This window comes from Anas platyrhynchos, chromosome 22 (genome assembly GCF_047663525.1).
Source record: "Anas platyrhynchos isolate ZD024472 breed Pekin duck chromosome 22, IASCAAS_PekinDuck_T2T, whole genome shotgun sequence".
Lineage (NCBI taxonomy): Eukaryota > Metazoa > Chordata > Aves > Anseriformes > Anatidae > Anas > Anas platyrhynchos.
Window position 1 is genome coordinate 195541 of NC_092608.1, and position 17882 is coordinate 213422.

Genomic DNA, 17882 nt, shown 5'->3' on the forward strand with positions numbered 1-17882 from the left:
AAAGCCACCACCAATTCTTCTAGGGTAAGAACCTGTATATGTAGGAAACTACTTAACAGCTGCACAAACAGAAGCCAAAAGTACTAATGCAATAGATAAATACCAATAAAGGTAATGTATTTCTTAAGCAAAATACCTTAATAGTGAGTTAGTTTTGCTACCCTGCTTATACTCTGAAAGCAGAGATGTGCCATTATTCCCCCCCCACACACTCATCTAGCAAGAAGCATGCCTGTGCATGGCACAGGATGAAATTCACAGGTTTTATAAACATCGCTTGATCTTAGTACAGCATTGCTGGTACTATTTTATATCCTTGCTCTGTATTCCTGTACAGTTCTTTCAAACACCAAGCTTTCATGGGAGAAAAAGCTTCTCTCATATCAGAACCATCTACAAAGAAATCCCATTTCAATAACAAAACAGTTCGTTTCTTGTCCTACTAAGTGAGAGAGCTCATGACAAAGCCATTGGCCAATGGCACCTTGCTTTTCTATACCATTTGCATTTACGTGCGGTAGTGAAAGGCCAACCTGTGCTTTGTGCAAGAAGTCCATCTGTTAACTGTCAAACCTACACAGAAAGACAAAGAAATTCACCAAGACTGCAGAGCAACCTTGAAGTACCCATTTTAGGAGGAAACAGGCATTTCAGCCATTTGATTTCAAATACCTAGAAGACAATTTTTCTTTACTCTAGACAATCACAGCAGAAGTCAATGACTGTTACAGTTGAGGATATTTTTTTTTTTTAATATCATTTCTAACTTATTTTTAAATTCACAAAGACTATGGCTCCAACATGTACTGCTTAAAAATTAGTTCATGGAGTGTATAACTTAAAATGATGTATTTATGCACCATTCACCCACAAAATCAGACTAGTTATTACTGGGTTTTGAGAAGCAAGAAGAGCAATTCTAACTACAAGTTTTCAGGCTCAACAGATCTACAAATCACTGGCCAGATAGGATCTGGCAACTTGTAGCAAAATCTAGGATTTCATAACCCAAAGCACAATTAAATTACTTTAAACACCAAGCGAACTGTTCTTGATCTTCGTACAGACAACACCTTTGCTAGACAGCAGCATATCTGCCGAAATCTTCGGCATTTTACCACTTCACAAAGAACATGCAACAGGACTATCAAACATATGCTCCAACAAAGAGAGTTCTTTAATTAGTACAGCACGATCTTATTTTGAGTACCAAAGGTTTCAGCAGACTATCACATCTACTTTGTTTTTCTAGACAAACAGAAAGAATTGCCACCGCCCCCCAAACACATTTGTTAGGCTAGCTGGAGAAAACAGCGCTGGGAACAAAACAGGAGAAATCCCATAGGATAATAATCACATTTCTTCTCAGCACCTTGAAGCACACCAACTAACGGTACTCAACAGAGCATGTGTGTATTTACTGAAGACATAATGCTAAGTTTCATATTATGCAGCTGTAAGTCATGACGTTTTATGCACTGGAAGTTAAGTTTATGTATTTCTTTATTTTTCAGATTAAAGCATTACTATGTTCGCTATCTAACATATACCTCAAATCATTTGGTATTAACCAAGACATATCAGCTCAGCAATTAAACTTAAGTGGAACAGAACTAATTACATTTATGGCAGAAAGAGACTCACTGCACTAGTTTTAACCAAAAGATCTTACTAGAAAATATTGGTATTTTGCTACTGAAGATAACTATGAATCAACTTTTAAGGTAGCAGAATTAACAAAAAATGCATGTGGATATCTTCTGTCCTTTTTCAATCTTGGAGCTCCAACCTGCCATCCATCCCTTGCTCGTTTCTGTAAAACACTGTTAAATGAAATTGCCCAAAAGGGTGGACTAAATACAGAGTATTCTGATTTTAAAACAGAAGGTAGCAGGGCAGTTCAATTCCTCCAATTTCCAAGGAAAGCCAAATCTCCCCCACCCATTACAAAAGGATTTCAGCGCTTCATGTAGTAGTTTGCAATGCCTGACATCTGGACAGATACAAGTGGACTACAACTCTCCAAAAACATTTGTAGGCTTAACAGCCTGTTCAGTAACCCTCAGCAAAGGAAGTCTAGTAAACCATACTGTGTTACTACACATGTTCCATTAAGAATGAGAAAGTCCTTAAGGTAAAGCGCACACTGTTAGTACTAGGTGCTTATATTTCAGCTTCTTCTAAAGTTAAACTGCAATTTTGAAGTGAACAATTATAAATTCTTCTCTCAGGATAGAACTGGAAATCTCTTTCAACATGTCACAAAAATAAAACAAAACCCATCCAGCTCATCACATAACATCAGGGTCTTGCGAATAATACTAGATAACCTCCACTTATTGACTGATTTCCTAAAACATCAGGGTGAACGCAAAGCACGTGGTAATGAACAGACTTCTAAGATGGTTCCTTACAGCTTGCCCAAGATAAGCCAAAAAGGACAGAAAAGGATGATGAAAATAAAAATGCATAGTTAGCAGCTCACCTGAAATCGTTTAAGGAGAAATTCTTGTTCTTTCTGTACAAAGACAAAAAACGGTACCAGCTGTTTAATTAAGCCTAATGCAACAAAAGAAAAAGCAAGCCACAGAAGCAAGGCATTGCTTTCCTGTCAGCAATGTCAATGTTGTGGGCATTTGCCTTTCTGAAAGTCATATAGAGAGCCTTGCAGAACATCTTATTTTGTTTTCTACAGTCGCCACAGTTTGGTTTTGGAGTAAGGATGAGCAAAATCATCACTGAGACCTGAATTGGTAAAATATTCACAACTAGTCTGAAAGACTGTATGCTGGAGTTCCCAGACCCAAGTGTTTTTTTCTTTTTTCCCTTTGCAAGGGTAAAAAAAACAAACAAACAAACAAAAAAAAGCTGTAAATAGTGACAAAAATCTTCACATAGTTTTTAATATAGTTCTGCATTACATAAAGCTACAAAAATTATCTAATCCATCTAATTATGGATAATTAATATTTTCTTTTTTTTTTGCGAGAGCTGGCAGGCATTACTGCAGTCTTCAAGAAGACAGCTCAATGATATTCTCATCATGATAAACATAACTGGCGAGAAGTTTGAAGCAAACCTTCCTGTTTCTCAGACCACTGCAGGAACATGTAAGAAAAAATAAATGTATTTAGCTATCTAAAATTCAATTAATCCTTGTAATCTATGAAGGGTATTTCTTTTCTACAGAGAACCTTTAGAAATTGTGCTGATTTGGTAGGCTGAAATATTAATTAATCAAAAACATTTTTAATGAAGCAATTTCACACTAACCACTTTAGCAACAAACAGCATTTCTTATTGTAACAGCAAATAGATTTTTAATAATTCTTTCCCTTTGCTTCCTCATTTTTTTGTATTCAAGTTCTGATTACTACCTATGAAAATAATTCGAAGATTTAGCCTGTCTTTACCACCATCGGTTACAGAGCCACCTTACCCATCACCTCCTTTAAGCTCCCTCAGATCACCTTCTTTAATTCTTCAGACTTGCTTTCATTTATACATTAGGGTTCCAAAACTGACTCGGCAGACAAATCAAGTTTTAGCTCCTCAATGCCACCAAATCAAAAGTAACTGTAGTTCTTCTCTTCTTAATCCTGTGACAACAGGCAAAAACATTTTGTTTCAACAATTCTTAAGCTAAAAATAAGATTACCTGAATTTTCAAGTCAGTAAGAAATCCCAGCAATCCTACATGGATTCTGTCTGCCCACAAACCAAACAGACCCAGGCTCATGAGCAAGTTCCCGATGCCAGCTGCCCTGCAAGAGTCACCTACATGCATGCTTTAGGTCTACGCTGAGTTGGAGATATTGGGATTAATTTGGACGTCCATAAAATAAGGGCTATACTTACTTTAATAACCTTCTATTTACCTTAAGAGTGCAGACACAGATAATTACCACGGATCAGCTGACAAGGCTAACCTATTCATTAATCCAAAACCAGGTCTTCCAATGACACCTGCAACATGTGAAGCACCACTACTGTAAACCTGCTATAGTTACTTGTACTGGTTTTCAACAGGACTTTAATCTGGCAAGATCTAAATAACTGAAGCATTTGCCTCCTAACTGCTTTCCCAAGCCCACACTTACTCCTGTGCTCTGTGTCACTGATTTCCCCCACCAATGAACTGTAATTTCAGAAACCAGAGCAATGTGGAACATTTTTTGGGGTATCCTTTTTTCCTGCAACTTGAAAATTTATAAAACCTAAACAACTGAGCGTTCAGGTCAACAATAAAAACCCTGGGCAGAATTTAGAGCTATTTCCAAGCCCCCTGTGATGTCCCCAAAATATATTTTGGCTTACACTTACAAGCTGTCTTGTAGACATCCAATTATGCTCAGTGTTACTGGGGATGCTGTAAGACATCTGTAGCCACACGAGGTCTCAGCTGCTCCCAGACAGCAGGCATGGATGCTGTCGTGTCATTTCTCTCTAGCTGGGTTCAAGATGAACTAGCCCTGGGCACCCACAAATACACAGGGAAGGGCAAACATTTCCCCCTCCACCTAGTACACTCAGGGTTCCAGCTGCAGTCTCACAGATAAGCAGAAATATTTTGTTGTATTTCAAGAGACTGACTTATCATAACATGCTATGCCGCTAGCAAATCTACTAACACAAACATTTAATACACATTGTTTTACAAGATATTAATTGTGAAGAACACATTTTAAAAGGCCAGCTGTTAAAAGCAGACCAATAAAATATCTGTATGTCAACCTCCCCACCAAATTTGAATGTGTAATTTTATTCAAAGGCCAAACCATATCCTTGCTACTTAAGTCTTCTACTGCTTAATAAAAACACAATATTCTGCTAGAAAACCTATTCTGGAGCATCAACATTCTTGTACTAGGAAGCTTTCCACAGTAATTTACATTGATTATTCTGGCATCTAAAGCAAAGGTACTGTTAGTAGCCAGCTCAATGCTCTTAAAAACCTCTTAACATTCTGCTGAACTACCAGTTGGCTCGAGTACCTATGGATTCTGCATACATTTCTGTTTGGTGAAAAACAAATCCGCACACACAAATCCCTAGCATACTAGACACCCTGTGAAGAAATAATAAATTGAGATTCCATGTTAAATAGAAACTTAGAGGCTTGGGGGGTATTTTTGTTTTTTATCACGACCTTGGCTAATACAAGTTTCAACATTATCAGTGGGGAGAAAAAAAAACATTTTGAATGTGGTATGTATTCTTTTCATTTTGAGCATTTGAGAGACTCCCTTAAAAAATAGTCCATTTTATCTTCAATCAAATGTTTAACACATTCAATCAAATGCTTAACTACCAACACAAGGTAGTTACTGTCAAGGTTATAGTTTTTTTCCAACATCAGCAGTAAAATACTATAAAATAAATACCCTGAATGCTGGCATGAACATAGGCATTAGAGGCTCCAAAGAAGATTCACCTAAGCGTATTTCAACCACATGAACGCGTTATTTCTCATTTCAACTTCCTAGCAGCAAACTAGCGCTAAGTGGAATTCTTGAAACAATACGGTATGCCATATGGCTAAAACTGGATATTAAAATTGAGAATATCAATTACCAATCCACTAATGCTGAGAGCCAAAATCCACTGACAGTAAGAATTTAATCCAATTCAGATACTAAACATGAGCCAGGCCTGACATACAGAAGACAAATCTACTGCCGCTTGCACAGAAAGCAAGGAACTCCAATCTCCTATCATGGTGACTATAAAACTAAGTAAATTCAAAGCTTTCTTAATATTCCTAACTACAGCAAAAGGCCTAATAAGCATCTGCAAAAGCAACAATGCTACTTCCACATGAACTGGTAGCTCATTTTGCACTGTGATTGAGAAATCACAACTCCTAAGAAGAAGCAGAATTGTTTCCCACATGACCAAACCAAAGGCTCAAAAGCACCAGGAAGTTATTACATACAGCAGCCAACGTCATCTGGTTTAATTTCAAGAAAAGGCACCCTAAAAAATACAACAGATATATATTTCTGCTATAATTAAAGGATCCCAAAAGTAATTGCATTAATTGGAAAATTTTCTCATTCTAAGTAGATTAGTGTTAATTGCTCTGGTTTCAAGTTTTAATAGCTGTGGAAAATTCGTTCTTGAATGATATTAAGAACAAAGCTACACAAAGTTCTACATACTATCTAATTACACTCATTTTATTGATTACTTACACACAGAAATTCTCACTATGTCTAAACACGTTTTCAGATTTCCATGAATTAGGGAAAATCCAAAAACTGCTCTTGCTAGGATTTATTGTGGAATTCTAATTTTACATTTTGTCAAAGATTTAAATGACCTAACAGCTACAAGGACTAAACAAGGATAAATGTAATTTCTCCTACTCACTACAGGATCCCACTTCATCCTACTCCTTCCTGATCCTATACTGAAAGGCCAAATACATAGTACCATTTTTTTTTTTAATGTACAGTTCATTTCAAGTTTAACAGAACATTAAAAGCGCTACTAGATTGAACTAACCATTTATTGGACAAGTATTCTTGTTTAATAATTTGATCTTGACAGGATCAAATCTATATCCTTGACAGGACCTGCATAGACCAAAACACATTTGGCTATTCTCAGATTTCCCATCCCCAATGAAAATTAAAAAAACCACACACGACTTTCAACTGCAAATTGGGTCTCCTTCCTTCTTTACGCACTACAGCTAGGCTATTACAGTAAAGTAAGAAACACCTGATTGTACATAAAGTCATGCATAAACACTACTAAAAAGCTTGATATTACCAAGGGTTTCGAGGTCATTTGAATAGAGGAGACATACCAACCATTTCTTCATTGTTCCTACTGGGTACTATATTATTTTAAGCCAAAGTCCAGTATACCAAATATTGACCAAGCTATTTTATTTAGGCTACCAAAGTTAAGAAGCTTGGCACTATAGGGAAAGATCATAAAAGTTACCAAGGGAAAGTCCATTTAAAAATATATATAAAAAAATATAAATTGTTTTAGAATTTTCCATTGTTACTTTAAAATACAATACCTCGCAGAGGCAGAACCTTTTTAATATCCCCAAACCCTTCCTCGCTCTTCCGCATAAGAACAATTACATGGAGCATGACAATAATTTCAGGTCAGAAGCAGCTTAAAGAGCCGCCAGACGTGGCGAGCACTGGGCAGCAGCCAGGTGACTCCTCTGTGCCCCAGGAAGGCACCTGCCTGCACGGGGCCTGCTACCTGATTAGCAGAGAGCCTGCAGCCATGTTCAGCCCTCGCAGAGCCTCCCAATACCTGCCTTCCAGGTTTAAAGTGCCGTTTTTCAGCAGCAGGCTTCAGAAAAACAAAGAGCATTTTGTTGGTACTAAGCCGTCACTGTGAGGTATAAAAAAAAATCGTGTCACCCCTTTATCCAGTGACAGCCGATGTGAACATTTCAATACAAGTAGTTACTCCTCCCACCAGTTCCTATCTGGAGAAGCTCACAAAAATGAAGAAAAACCCACCGACCTCTCTCAGTAATCTTTCCAACGCTCCTCCTACCCCCACCCAAAAAAAAAAGAAGCAAGCAAACCAAACAAGAAAGTAAATCTAAATACAATTACGAAATAAGATCTAGTTTGGCAAAGCTGTGGTGAGGAGGAGTTGAAAAATGAGAGCTGCCTTGCTGCAAACGCCATCTTGTTGCAGCTATTGGGCCCAGGCACAGAGAGATCCATTCATTCACAGCAAAAAGAAAATCAAACACACACCCTGGCTAATCTGCAGCCACCAAAACAACTACACGATTATCAGCCCTTCTCTTTCTCCCCTCCTAAAGCGCACAAGGGGAAAAAAAATCTGATACTTTACGTGTAGAATAAATTTAGAGCTTAACATAATCTCCCTGTTTTTTTGCATGCATTTCACACACGCCGACAGCATTTTGTCTATATTCACATCCTTGTGCTGAGTGGATCAGCTTAAAATATGGGATAACTTTCACGATTAGGGACAGATATTTTACAGCAGTGAAATGTTTAATTTTCTGATTTTCAATCGCCCCCTCCAACTTCAGCCAACAATTCTCAAAAGCTGTTTCAATAACCACTAAAACCTTGCATTCACAGTCCTTTCCTCCCATTTTCTACTGTGGGGACAATACATAATAACGTGGCACTCGGCATCCTAGAAAGGATGCCTAATTTCAAATGAGTCCCACCTATGACTTTGTTAGGGAATAATGAAGTATCACATTCATTAAAATTTCACCTCAGCTTCAGGAACGATAAATTGACATCTTAGAATAACTTCTATATAATTCTGATTTTCTTCTGGACTAGATTTTTTTTAAATAAAACGTCTCTTTTACATGCAAGATTTTCCATCTTTTCATTTCATACAAAGGTGTAGGAATTAAAAATCCTACCTCTAAGGTATCCGTTCAGTGAGTAGAATATATAATATATATACATTTAAATTAATACTGAAGCCTTTTTGGTAGTTAAACGGGAACCAAAATATTATTTTTAACATTTCCAAGGAGGAAACTCCTTTTTCCTATTGTACACCCTCCATTACCGCTGCTACAGGCGCACAAAAACATGCAGCACCGTAGCAGATGGGCGAATGATAAATGTGAAGCAAAATGCATCCTCATCTGTGATCGATCTTAAGGAGAAGAAAACACCCCCGGGCCCCCCGCCGGGCAGAGGGTGCTGGAGGCAGCCTTACCCTGTCGGTCTCGCCCCTCTCTCCTCTCAGTCAGCTTTCCACCATTACAGCAGCCCCACCATAGCTTTCTCTCGAGTGTTTTCTCCAAGCATTCCTTCTACCGGCTTGATTTCTCTGGGAACCCACCTTTTGTATTTTAACAAAACACCCCCCTCCCCTCCCTTAACGCAGACCACCGCGGCGTAATTCCAATTAAAAATGGATCCCCGCAAAACCCAGCGTCCCCTCCCTTTTCGCCTTAAAGCCTCCAAGAGAGAAAGGGTCCCACCCCCACCTTTTTCTCTCCTCCTCCTCCAGCCACAACCACACTTCTTTTTTAGGGGAGGCAGGAGCAGGGGCGAGGTGGGGAAGGGGAGCTCGGCGCCCCCGCCATGCTGAGGCGGCCCCGCCATGAGCCGCCCTTCCCGCCCGCTGAGGCGAGGAGGGGGGCTGAATTTTTTTATATATTTTTTTTACTTTTTTTTTTTTTTGGGGGGGGGGGGAGAGGGAGGGCGAAAAATGGGGGCACCAGGGCAGGCTGAGAGAAGCAGAGGAAGGGGAGGAAGGAGGGAAAAGAGAAGTGCGGCAGCGATGGGGAAGAACGGGGGAGGGGAGCGGGGTGGAAGGGCGCAGCCACGCAGAGGAAGAAGGAACCGGGGATGGAGGGGGAGAGCTGAGGGAAAGGGGGGGGCGGCGGGAAGATGGCCTCAGGGTGGGGCTGCGGCGGGGACGAAGGGCTTAGTGAGCCCTGTGTGGGGGCGAAGGGGGCTGAAGAAAGCCGGGCAAGGCTTTATTGGGGTCCGACCCGCCCCAACCCGCCCCGCGGCCGGTTACCTGCTCATTAACGGGGCCGCTTCGGCCGCCCGCGGCTCCTGCCCGCGTCCCCGCCGGCCTAGGGAGGGGAAGGGAGGAGGAGGAGGAGGAGGATGGTGAGGAGGAAGGCAGGCAGCCAGCCGTCCGCGCTAGGTCTGGCCGATCCCGCCGAGGCAGCGAGCAGCTCGGGCCGTAGAGTCGGAAGCGGAGAGCAGCGGAGGGGGGGGGGGCAAAGGGGTGTCGCTGGCTCTCGGCTCCTCCTCGCACGCTCGGTCCCCGCTTAGCTCCCCGCAGCCATCGGGAAGCGAGCAGCCTGGGCGCGGTTAACCTCCCCCCCCCCCCCCAGCCGCCCCGCCCGTGCTGCCCGGCCGGGAAACCCCGGCTCGGCTCGGCTCCTCCTCACAGCCAGCCCCCGGCACGGCGCCGCCCCGCTATCCAACCCCAACCCGGCGGTGCCCAAGGCCTCCTTCGTTCCCCTAAGGCAGCGACCTGTTCCCTTAGCCCCTCTGAAGCGTGTGGAGGCTGCAAAAAAAAGGGGTTTGCTGCCGAGAAGGGCGCTGGAGGAGTCGCTTTCCCCCGCCCCGTCCTCGGGCGCTGCCTCCTCAGCGCGGACAAAGGGCGCGGGCTGCCCGGGTTTCGCTTCCCGCCCTCACGGGGCGCCCAGGCCCGACGCCAGCTCGGCGGTGAAAAGCCCGGCGTAAACAGAAGAAGAAGAAAAAAAAAAAGCCCCGAAAGTAGCGCTAAACGGTTAAAAAGAGCGTGGAGGGAGAGCAGAGAAACCTTTTTCACTGGCGTGTGAGGATATTAAACATAAGAATTGTGGGGCTTTACGCACAAATAATGGCGGAGGTGGGGGGGTTGAGGCCTTAAAAAGCTCCTAGCAAGTACTAAATCCCTTTTGTATCGCCATATTACTGTCAGGGACTTAAAGATTATGGCAGCTCTGTAGGTTTGCACCTTCATAATTATTTTTTGTGGTATCACTTTCAAGAGAACTTGCAGGGCCAAAGTTTCCAGGGACTTATTTTCATATTCTACTTCCAGGATAAGCATCCATCTCTCCTCTGGAAGGCATTGTAGACAAGAGTAAGTCAAAAAATAACAGAATGTGGAAAAAAAATAATAATAATTTCTGTTTTACAGACTGGACCTCACGTAACCCAGGCAGGACAGATGTTACCAATATGGATTCATTTCACTTAAGCGCTCATACACTAAAACTTCATTACATATTAATAGAAAGTAAGTACATAGTATTGCATCATTTTTTCTCCTATCAACATACATAAATCTGTTTTCCCACTATTTGTTCATACGAACAGGAAAAAGCTAAAATAAAAAGTTAGAAAGGAATAAAAAAAATTTGAAGAGATACCTAAAAGCCTATCTGGAAAGATTATGTTCTAATAAAATTGAATTTAATTCTAAAAAAGGTTAAAGAGTCCACTTTTTTTCTCTGCAAAGTTCCAGCCTAGCTGAATTTAAAACAAAAAAACTGCTACTTGCCATCATGCTTTCTGAGAAAGGTAGGTGTGGTTACCTGTAATTAGTAAGAGAAAGCATAGGTTTGTCAATTAAACTGTAGGAAAGTGGGTTAGCAATTATTCAGGTTGTCTGTTAAAAACAACTGCTATAACCTGGTGTGGTTAAACCTTTGTTTTATAATAATCAAATGTTTGTTTTTAAATAACTTACATGCTCTGCTAAGGCTTTAGTTCTTTGCCCTGAGATTTCCAAGTAGCAAAATAGGAAATTTACTGAAATTAGAATAAAACATTCATTACGTATAGTCGCAAATTGCTTCTATTTTGTTTGGCAGCCATAGGGAAATAATTTATTTTCCATCCCCTCCAAGAAATAGGCATGTGTGTTCATCATGAACAGGAATTGCCCTCTTAAAATCTGTGGAGGCACTTGTATACAGGTTGGAGATATATGTAAATATGCTTGAGAATGGAGGTAGAGATTTGTCTTGCATTCCTATCAGCAAAATACAGATTAAATTGAACTACTGAAGAAACAACACAACAAGCTTATTAGATGCATACAAAGTATTTTAGAGATCTAAAAAGCAGTTGTATATGCTGCTACAATATTTAAGTCCTATAGTCAAAATTGTAAGTGCAAGTTTTTTGTGTCCATGGGTTGTTTTTGACTGCGGAAATTTTAGGTAACACTGAATGATCTGGAAGAAACATGTATAACACACAAACATAGATTTCTGAAGTTCATAACAAACAGTAAATAACATTTTATTTCTCTAAGAGCTCTGGTATTGAGATTTTGTTACTGAACTGGAAGATTCATTGTATGAATTGTCTATATCATAATAAAATTATAGTACCTAAACTTTTTTTTAAAGCAAAAAATACATAATTTTATCCTGTTCCAGGAATATTTCATTTAATTCTCATTCTAATTTTCTATGCATTCTCTGATTTATGAGAGCTAAAGGTAATGTCCTGTCTTGAGGTTTGTGCTACACCAACTCTTAAAATCTGTGGAGTTTGGTTAAGGAAATAGGACAGGACAAATAGAGATTATCTGCTGAGTGACAACTAATTCTTTCACCACACCTATTCTTTTGTAAAAATGCAACTGTGCAGTAGTTCCTGTTTCTGATCCGGTGTCTTAATTAAGTCTCATCTCCAGTGAAAAATTTGATTGATATATAGCTATACTACTAGCATGAAAAGAGATTGTGAAGACTGGAAATTGTTGTTGACAGGGTGGAGGGTTGTTTGAGGTGGTGTGTTTTTTTTTCTGGTTTGATTGTATTGGGGTTTTCTTAGTAAATCTGTTTGGACAAGTCAGTTGTGCTGCATTTTTAAATCTTCCTGAAGAATCACACATAACTGCATGCAACACAATGCACAGAATGTTTCATTCTGGTGTCTTCACATAGTCCCATCCTGGAAGCTACTGTATGTACATTATTTTTAACACTTTTTTTCATTTTTAACCTTTTTTGTATGTGCATATAGATACATACAAAACCCATCCTAGACTGTATTTGGCACAAGTGTGCAACAGTCACCAGAAATAACTGGACTTAATCCATGTATGAGTTTATCTGTTTCTGTGTCAGATTACCATTTCAGATTTTTTTAAAAAGTTGGTAACTAAAATTTTAGCTGAAATTAGCTGCTAATACCTGAAGACCTAATATACATAATTAACGAATTTTTTTTTTTTTAAAGAGTACAGTTTGAGGTAGTTCAATAGACCTGAAATAAATAGGAAATGTAACTCACGTTAATTTCACAAAAGAGTGAGAATTCTCATGCCAGGGGCTTCCATGCATGCTAGGAGTAGGTCAACTGAAGCGAAAAGAGATTTTTTTTCCTCAAGAAGCTTGATTTAGATCTGAAGAAAACCTCCCGTAAACAGGTTGCTCCATAATTCTCAGTTGCAAAATCTCTTGCACCTTTTTCTCAATCGTCCTGTATTAACCCTTTTATAGAGCATGCCAAATTAGATAAATCTTTAGATAGATTCACTTGTTTATGTGTCTCTGCAATTGTTTCAAACATGAAGACAAAACTAGCCCAAGTCTATAGTATTTGGTCTGCTGCTAGAACACCTGTTTTTGCAGGCTGCTCTGTCATTCAAAACTTGCATGTTACAGTGCACCACAGTGCACTGGTGAAGCTGTGGAATATCATTGTTTCAAGTTATTCACTGAACACAAAAGAGGTGGTTGTTAAAATGGCCACCTCAGTAAATACTGTATATATACTATGAAACTTTTCCAAACAGGAAATGATTATGCTACACAATTTTACATTTTTTATCAATTCCTGATTTATAGGACATCTGCTTAAAGAGAGCCGGTTCCTGCGTACGCATATAAAATTGCTTTTTGGTTCCAGCCCCCAGGATCTGCTTTCCATCTTACATACGTGTGTCTGCCATCCCTGATAAAAACAAAGGTTACTAAGAGTCTTTTAAATACCTGTGAAATAGACTTAAGAATCTTGATGACCAAAAAAATGCCACTTTTCTTCCCTGATCTAAGATGGTTTTGCAATTAGAAAATAAGGGTGGAGTACTGCCTAGGAGGGAAAATCCCAGAATGTTTTTTACTTTCTGGTCTTTTCACATCTGTATCATAGTCATCAGACCTGTAAAATTCTGTTTTACATTTGCAGGACACCACGCCATGCAACTTGAGGGCTCAGACGGCCACAGGCATTCTACTCAGACATCTCCGCTGCAGAGGTAATAACCTTCATTGAATGTGTGGATGAGACAGATTGTGTTAATGAACTGCTTCAGGCATCCCAACTATACCTTTTGTCAAACGTATGGCTGTATCTTTACCACTAAGGCAATTAGAAATACAGAGCTGGAAGGTGCAGTTGAGTTTCTGAGTCCAGAAGCTCATACGACAAGTAACCATGCCATGGGATGGCCTTTGAAAGCTGTGGAAACTGTTTAGAAACAGTTAAATTTCTCATTCAGTGATGCTGTTATGTATAGAGCAGTGTTTTTGGAGGAATCCATGCTGGATCTTGATCAATATAACAGTTAAAAAGACAACTGTTGCTTGTCTTAGACTACAGGAGTAGGAAATCTTGTTCAAAAGCAGAAAGATAGAAGAACAGATATTACATAGTCCTGAGAGAAGGTGTTCTTGTTAAACAAGAAGAGCAAGGATGTAACTTGGTCCCGAAAGTATTAATGAGTACAAGTTTTATTTGCAAGTGAAATTGCCTTGTATACTGCTTAGAAATGTATTACATTCATGTTTTATTGAATGTTTTGTCAGTATTTTTGTAATTGCTGAGAATCCAATTCATTTTTGCATACGAATAGCATTGTCATTGCATTTTTGTAATCAAAATTTACATATTCTTGTCTGAGTAAATATACTGCATGATTCTTACGGTAACTTCAGATGATCCTGGACTTTGAAAGAGTAATTGTCACCAAGCAGGTATAAATTACACTGTAAAGGGCAAAACCCAGCACTTACCAAAACTGTGTAGCACCCGAGATGGTATAAAAATGCTTGAGAAATAGAAAATAATTATTTATTTTGCCTACTTCTCCATTTGTGACATCCCAGGTGAGTGTTTCTAATGAATTTACCCAAAATAACAACTCAGGAAAGCACCTTGTATTCTGGTATCATCACACCAACACGATTTTCCATTGCAGTGTATTTTGTCTGCCCTTTGTATTCCTTGATTTCTAGTAGGCAGAATAGCGTACGTTCTACAAAAACTGCAGAGATTCATAGAATATTCACTTATTTTGATTTTCCTTCAAGTTCTCACCTATTTGGTCCTATTTTTCCACCAAAATTAAATGACATACAGTGCATTTCAGCTCAGCTACGCATCATTCCCAAGTTTATTCTGAGGATCAGGAACTCTGATTTATTTCTTAAACCGATTTGTAACTGTTCAACCTGTTGTTCTTTGCCAGTTCTTTAACAATTAAGTTAAAATCATGCTGCTACTTTCCTAGGAAGGACCTAAGTAGCAGAATATCAAGATGATTCGTTAAAGGAAATAAATAAAAGCTTACCGAATAGAAACACTCAGTGAGTCCAGGTAGAGGAAAAAGTAGGAGTAACTGAGTCTCCTTAGCTACATTCTGCAGTCTGACAGTTTCTTTCAGCTTGCCTTTTACAATGGAACTAAAAAGTTATTTTAAAATGAATTCTGAAAACATGAAATTAACAAAACATTTTTAGTCAGAAGAGAATATAATATAATTGACATGATTTTAAAGTAGCATAAACTAGCTTTGTAAGTCATCATGTGATTTAGCACAAAAAGGCAGGAAGTTTCTTAACTAGTACAGTCTTGGAAGATGATATTAAACTTATGGTATGGATTATTGTGGTTCATCTATGAAGTTGATTCAAGAATACTTAATTCAGAATTGTTGAGAAACTTGGAAAATTGCTCTAAAATCTTTTGGAAAAAAAAAATATCTACGTGTTAAGCCAAGCAGAGCAGTCCTGAAGGACCACACTATCCTATAGATTTAATTCTACTGCATGTGCGTGTGTTATTGTGAATGTAATAAGCATATCAATTATATGACAGTAAATCTCATTCTTAACAGAAGCAGAATAAGCTACACGGGGACAGTACACACTGACAAGCATGTGTCCAAAAAGGAATTATGCATATTTTTGTTTTGTCATAAATTCTGGTTGAGGCAGTTTTATTTCTAGAGAAAAACCGTATTCAGTTCCTGTTGCCTTGTGACCCAATTAAGATCAACGCTACGCATCTCTGACTTCAGCAGTCATAAAAAATCATTGCCTAGTTCCTGAATGGGATTGTTATATTTAGCAGATCTTGAAGCATTTCCTAAAGCCAAAATATATCACTACTCTTGTCTTAGACATAGAAAACTGATGGATATCCATGTGAAATTATTTAGCCACTACCACCTAGCAGTTTATGGAAAGAAGTGAGAAGAAAGGTTAGTGCTGCTTGAACCTGGATCTATGGCACTGACTACAAGGAATACTAATTTTATACTGTGATACAATCATACAGAGTGATCCAAATATATAATTTTGCAATCTATATTTATACTTGTTCTACAAACTAACAGAGCTCATCTGCTGGGAGTAAGCTCTGTTCTGAATTTTCCTATATGTTCAGCTTACAACCTTGAAGCATATATGGGTGTCTCAAGGTTGGTCCAAGCCTGTTTGCACACTTAACTGCTTTTTCCTCCTTTTTTTTTTTGAAGCGAGCCAGAAGAATATTTTTTGTGCTTTTTTTTTTTTTTTTCCTACAACCAGAACTGTATCAGAGATCTTTTCCATGTCCTTGTGATTGTAGGAGATCTTGTTGTGTTTTTCTTTCATATTCAAATGTGTGTTGTTTACTTGGTTATTTTTTCCCTATATCTTGAAGCTCAACAAGCTATAAACCAACTTCTTAAAAGTCCTCTGGTGCTGGAACACGACAAAGAGACTGGAAAGCTGCCCTATCTGGGCAAATGATGTTTTGCAACATGATGAAATCCCTTAGTGGCATGAAACAAACGTTGCACTGGTTTGAATCACAGCAAACAGAACAGGGGAGAATATAGAATTTAAAATATATAGAATATAAAATAGCATCTTCTTAAAAACTTCGTACCACACACCCAGCATAGGTTGTTTGGAGGTGAGATGGATCCAGAGCAGTAAGTGAACAGATATTAATGAGCAAGTAAATGGACATATTTCTTGTATGGACACCCATTCTGCAGCTATAATAGTAACAAAAGGGCATTGTTACAGTCTTAGAAATAAGATTCTACAGGGTCTGTACATCTATGGATATATCTATTTGTAAATACACATGCATACACACCAACTGTACACAGTCTTTTAAGTAACTGATCTTTTCAGTGGCATGAATGCAGAAGAAGTGATTTGAGTAAAAGCCTAAAGCCTATTATTTTTCCATTTAAAGGGACTTTCCTCAAGGGTGTAATTGTCTCATTGGGCAACTAACAGGAAAACAACTGGTACCCTGGAGATGCTGAGAATTTAGAACCCACATTGAGATTTCAGCCTAGCTACTAAACTTTCCATGATGTCAGATGCATCAGACCTGTGGTGAAGTTTGTCTGCAGGAAATACCTTCAAGTACAAAAAAGAATCTGCTTATCTAGCTACATGTCAGATTCCTGTAGAAGATTCTTCAATCCGTGACATAGTAGTTCAGAAAGTGGGCACAGGTGTCACAGTGAAATAGCTACCGAATGTTGAATTAGTGAGCAGGGTGCTGTACTTTCAAAAAGAGTTATATTTATTTCATTGCTGCAGTTGCAGTAAAGCTTCAGTACTGCTGCAGATTCCAGAAAACAAAAACTGCATTCATAAGGCAAAAGTATTTGGAATAGGGGACTTGTATCACTCTCTTTGGAGAATCTATGTTTAGCCAAACAAAGCCTGTTTGTGGTAAAGGAAAAGGATGAGGCATGCTTAGAAAATTCAGTAGTTATTCATTTAATTGCAAGAGATAATAAAATGAGCAGATTCAATAATGGTTACTTCCTGTATTGCAAAAGTAAGCATTTATTTCAGAAAGTATACTGGAACTGAGCAAAATAGTCTGAAAAATAGGTAACTTCCACTATCCATGTCAAGCAAAATTGGCAACTGAATTCAGCCCAACCACTCTGTTAATGCAGTGAAAGAGAACTCAGTGAAGAGCAAAAAAAAAAAAAAAAAAGTACACCAATCTTACTGTTTCAGAAGAAAAAAAAAATCTGTGTTAATGTTATAGAAGATTCGTAGAGGATATTTATAGACTATGACAATTTCTCCTAAAAATGCTAAAAAGAATTGAGATGTTAGCAAGCAGGACTCTAATCTATGTTGCTGTTCAGTTGCTGATAAGAAAAAAGACTTGAAACAA

At 38.9% G+C, this 17882-nt stretch overlaps 2 protein-coding genes across 9 annotated transcripts in view; one reads left to right on the forward strand and one right to left on the reverse strand.

Moving 5' to 3' along the window:
- Positions 1 to 9800, reverse strand: part of GNB1 (G protein subunit beta 1) — a 45240-nt gene extending 35440 nt beyond the window's left edge. For 2 of the 5 annotated variants that reach the window (XM_027443288.3, XM_027443286.3), the window contains exon 1: positions 9517 to 9800. The gene's annotated coding sequence lies outside the window, so the exon portion shown is untranslated. Of the gene's footprint in view, positions 1 to 8703; positions 8849 to 9516 lie in introns of those variants that run through there. The other 3 variants (XM_027443289.3, XM_072026941.1, XM_013091718.5) reach the window with 3 other exon arrangements.
- GABRD (gamma-aminobutyric acid type A receptor subunit delta) overlaps positions 8971 to 17882 on the forward strand; it is a 94899-nt gene continuing 85987 nt past the window's right edge. For 2 of the 4 annotated variants that reach the window (XM_072026937.1, XM_072026940.1), the window contains exons 1-3: positions 9885 to 10290; positions 10639 to 10737; positions 13647 to 13716. In XM_072026937.1, coding sequence (XP_071883038.1) covers positions 10680 to 10737; positions 13647 to 13716 — 128 coding nt within the window. In that variant the 5' untranslated portion in view covers positions 9885 to 10290; positions 10639 to 10679. Of the gene's footprint in view, positions 9120 to 9884; positions 10291 to 10638; positions 10738 to 13646; positions 13717 to 17882 lie in introns of those variants that run through there. The other 2 variants (XM_072026938.1, XM_072026939.1) reach the window with 2 other exon arrangements.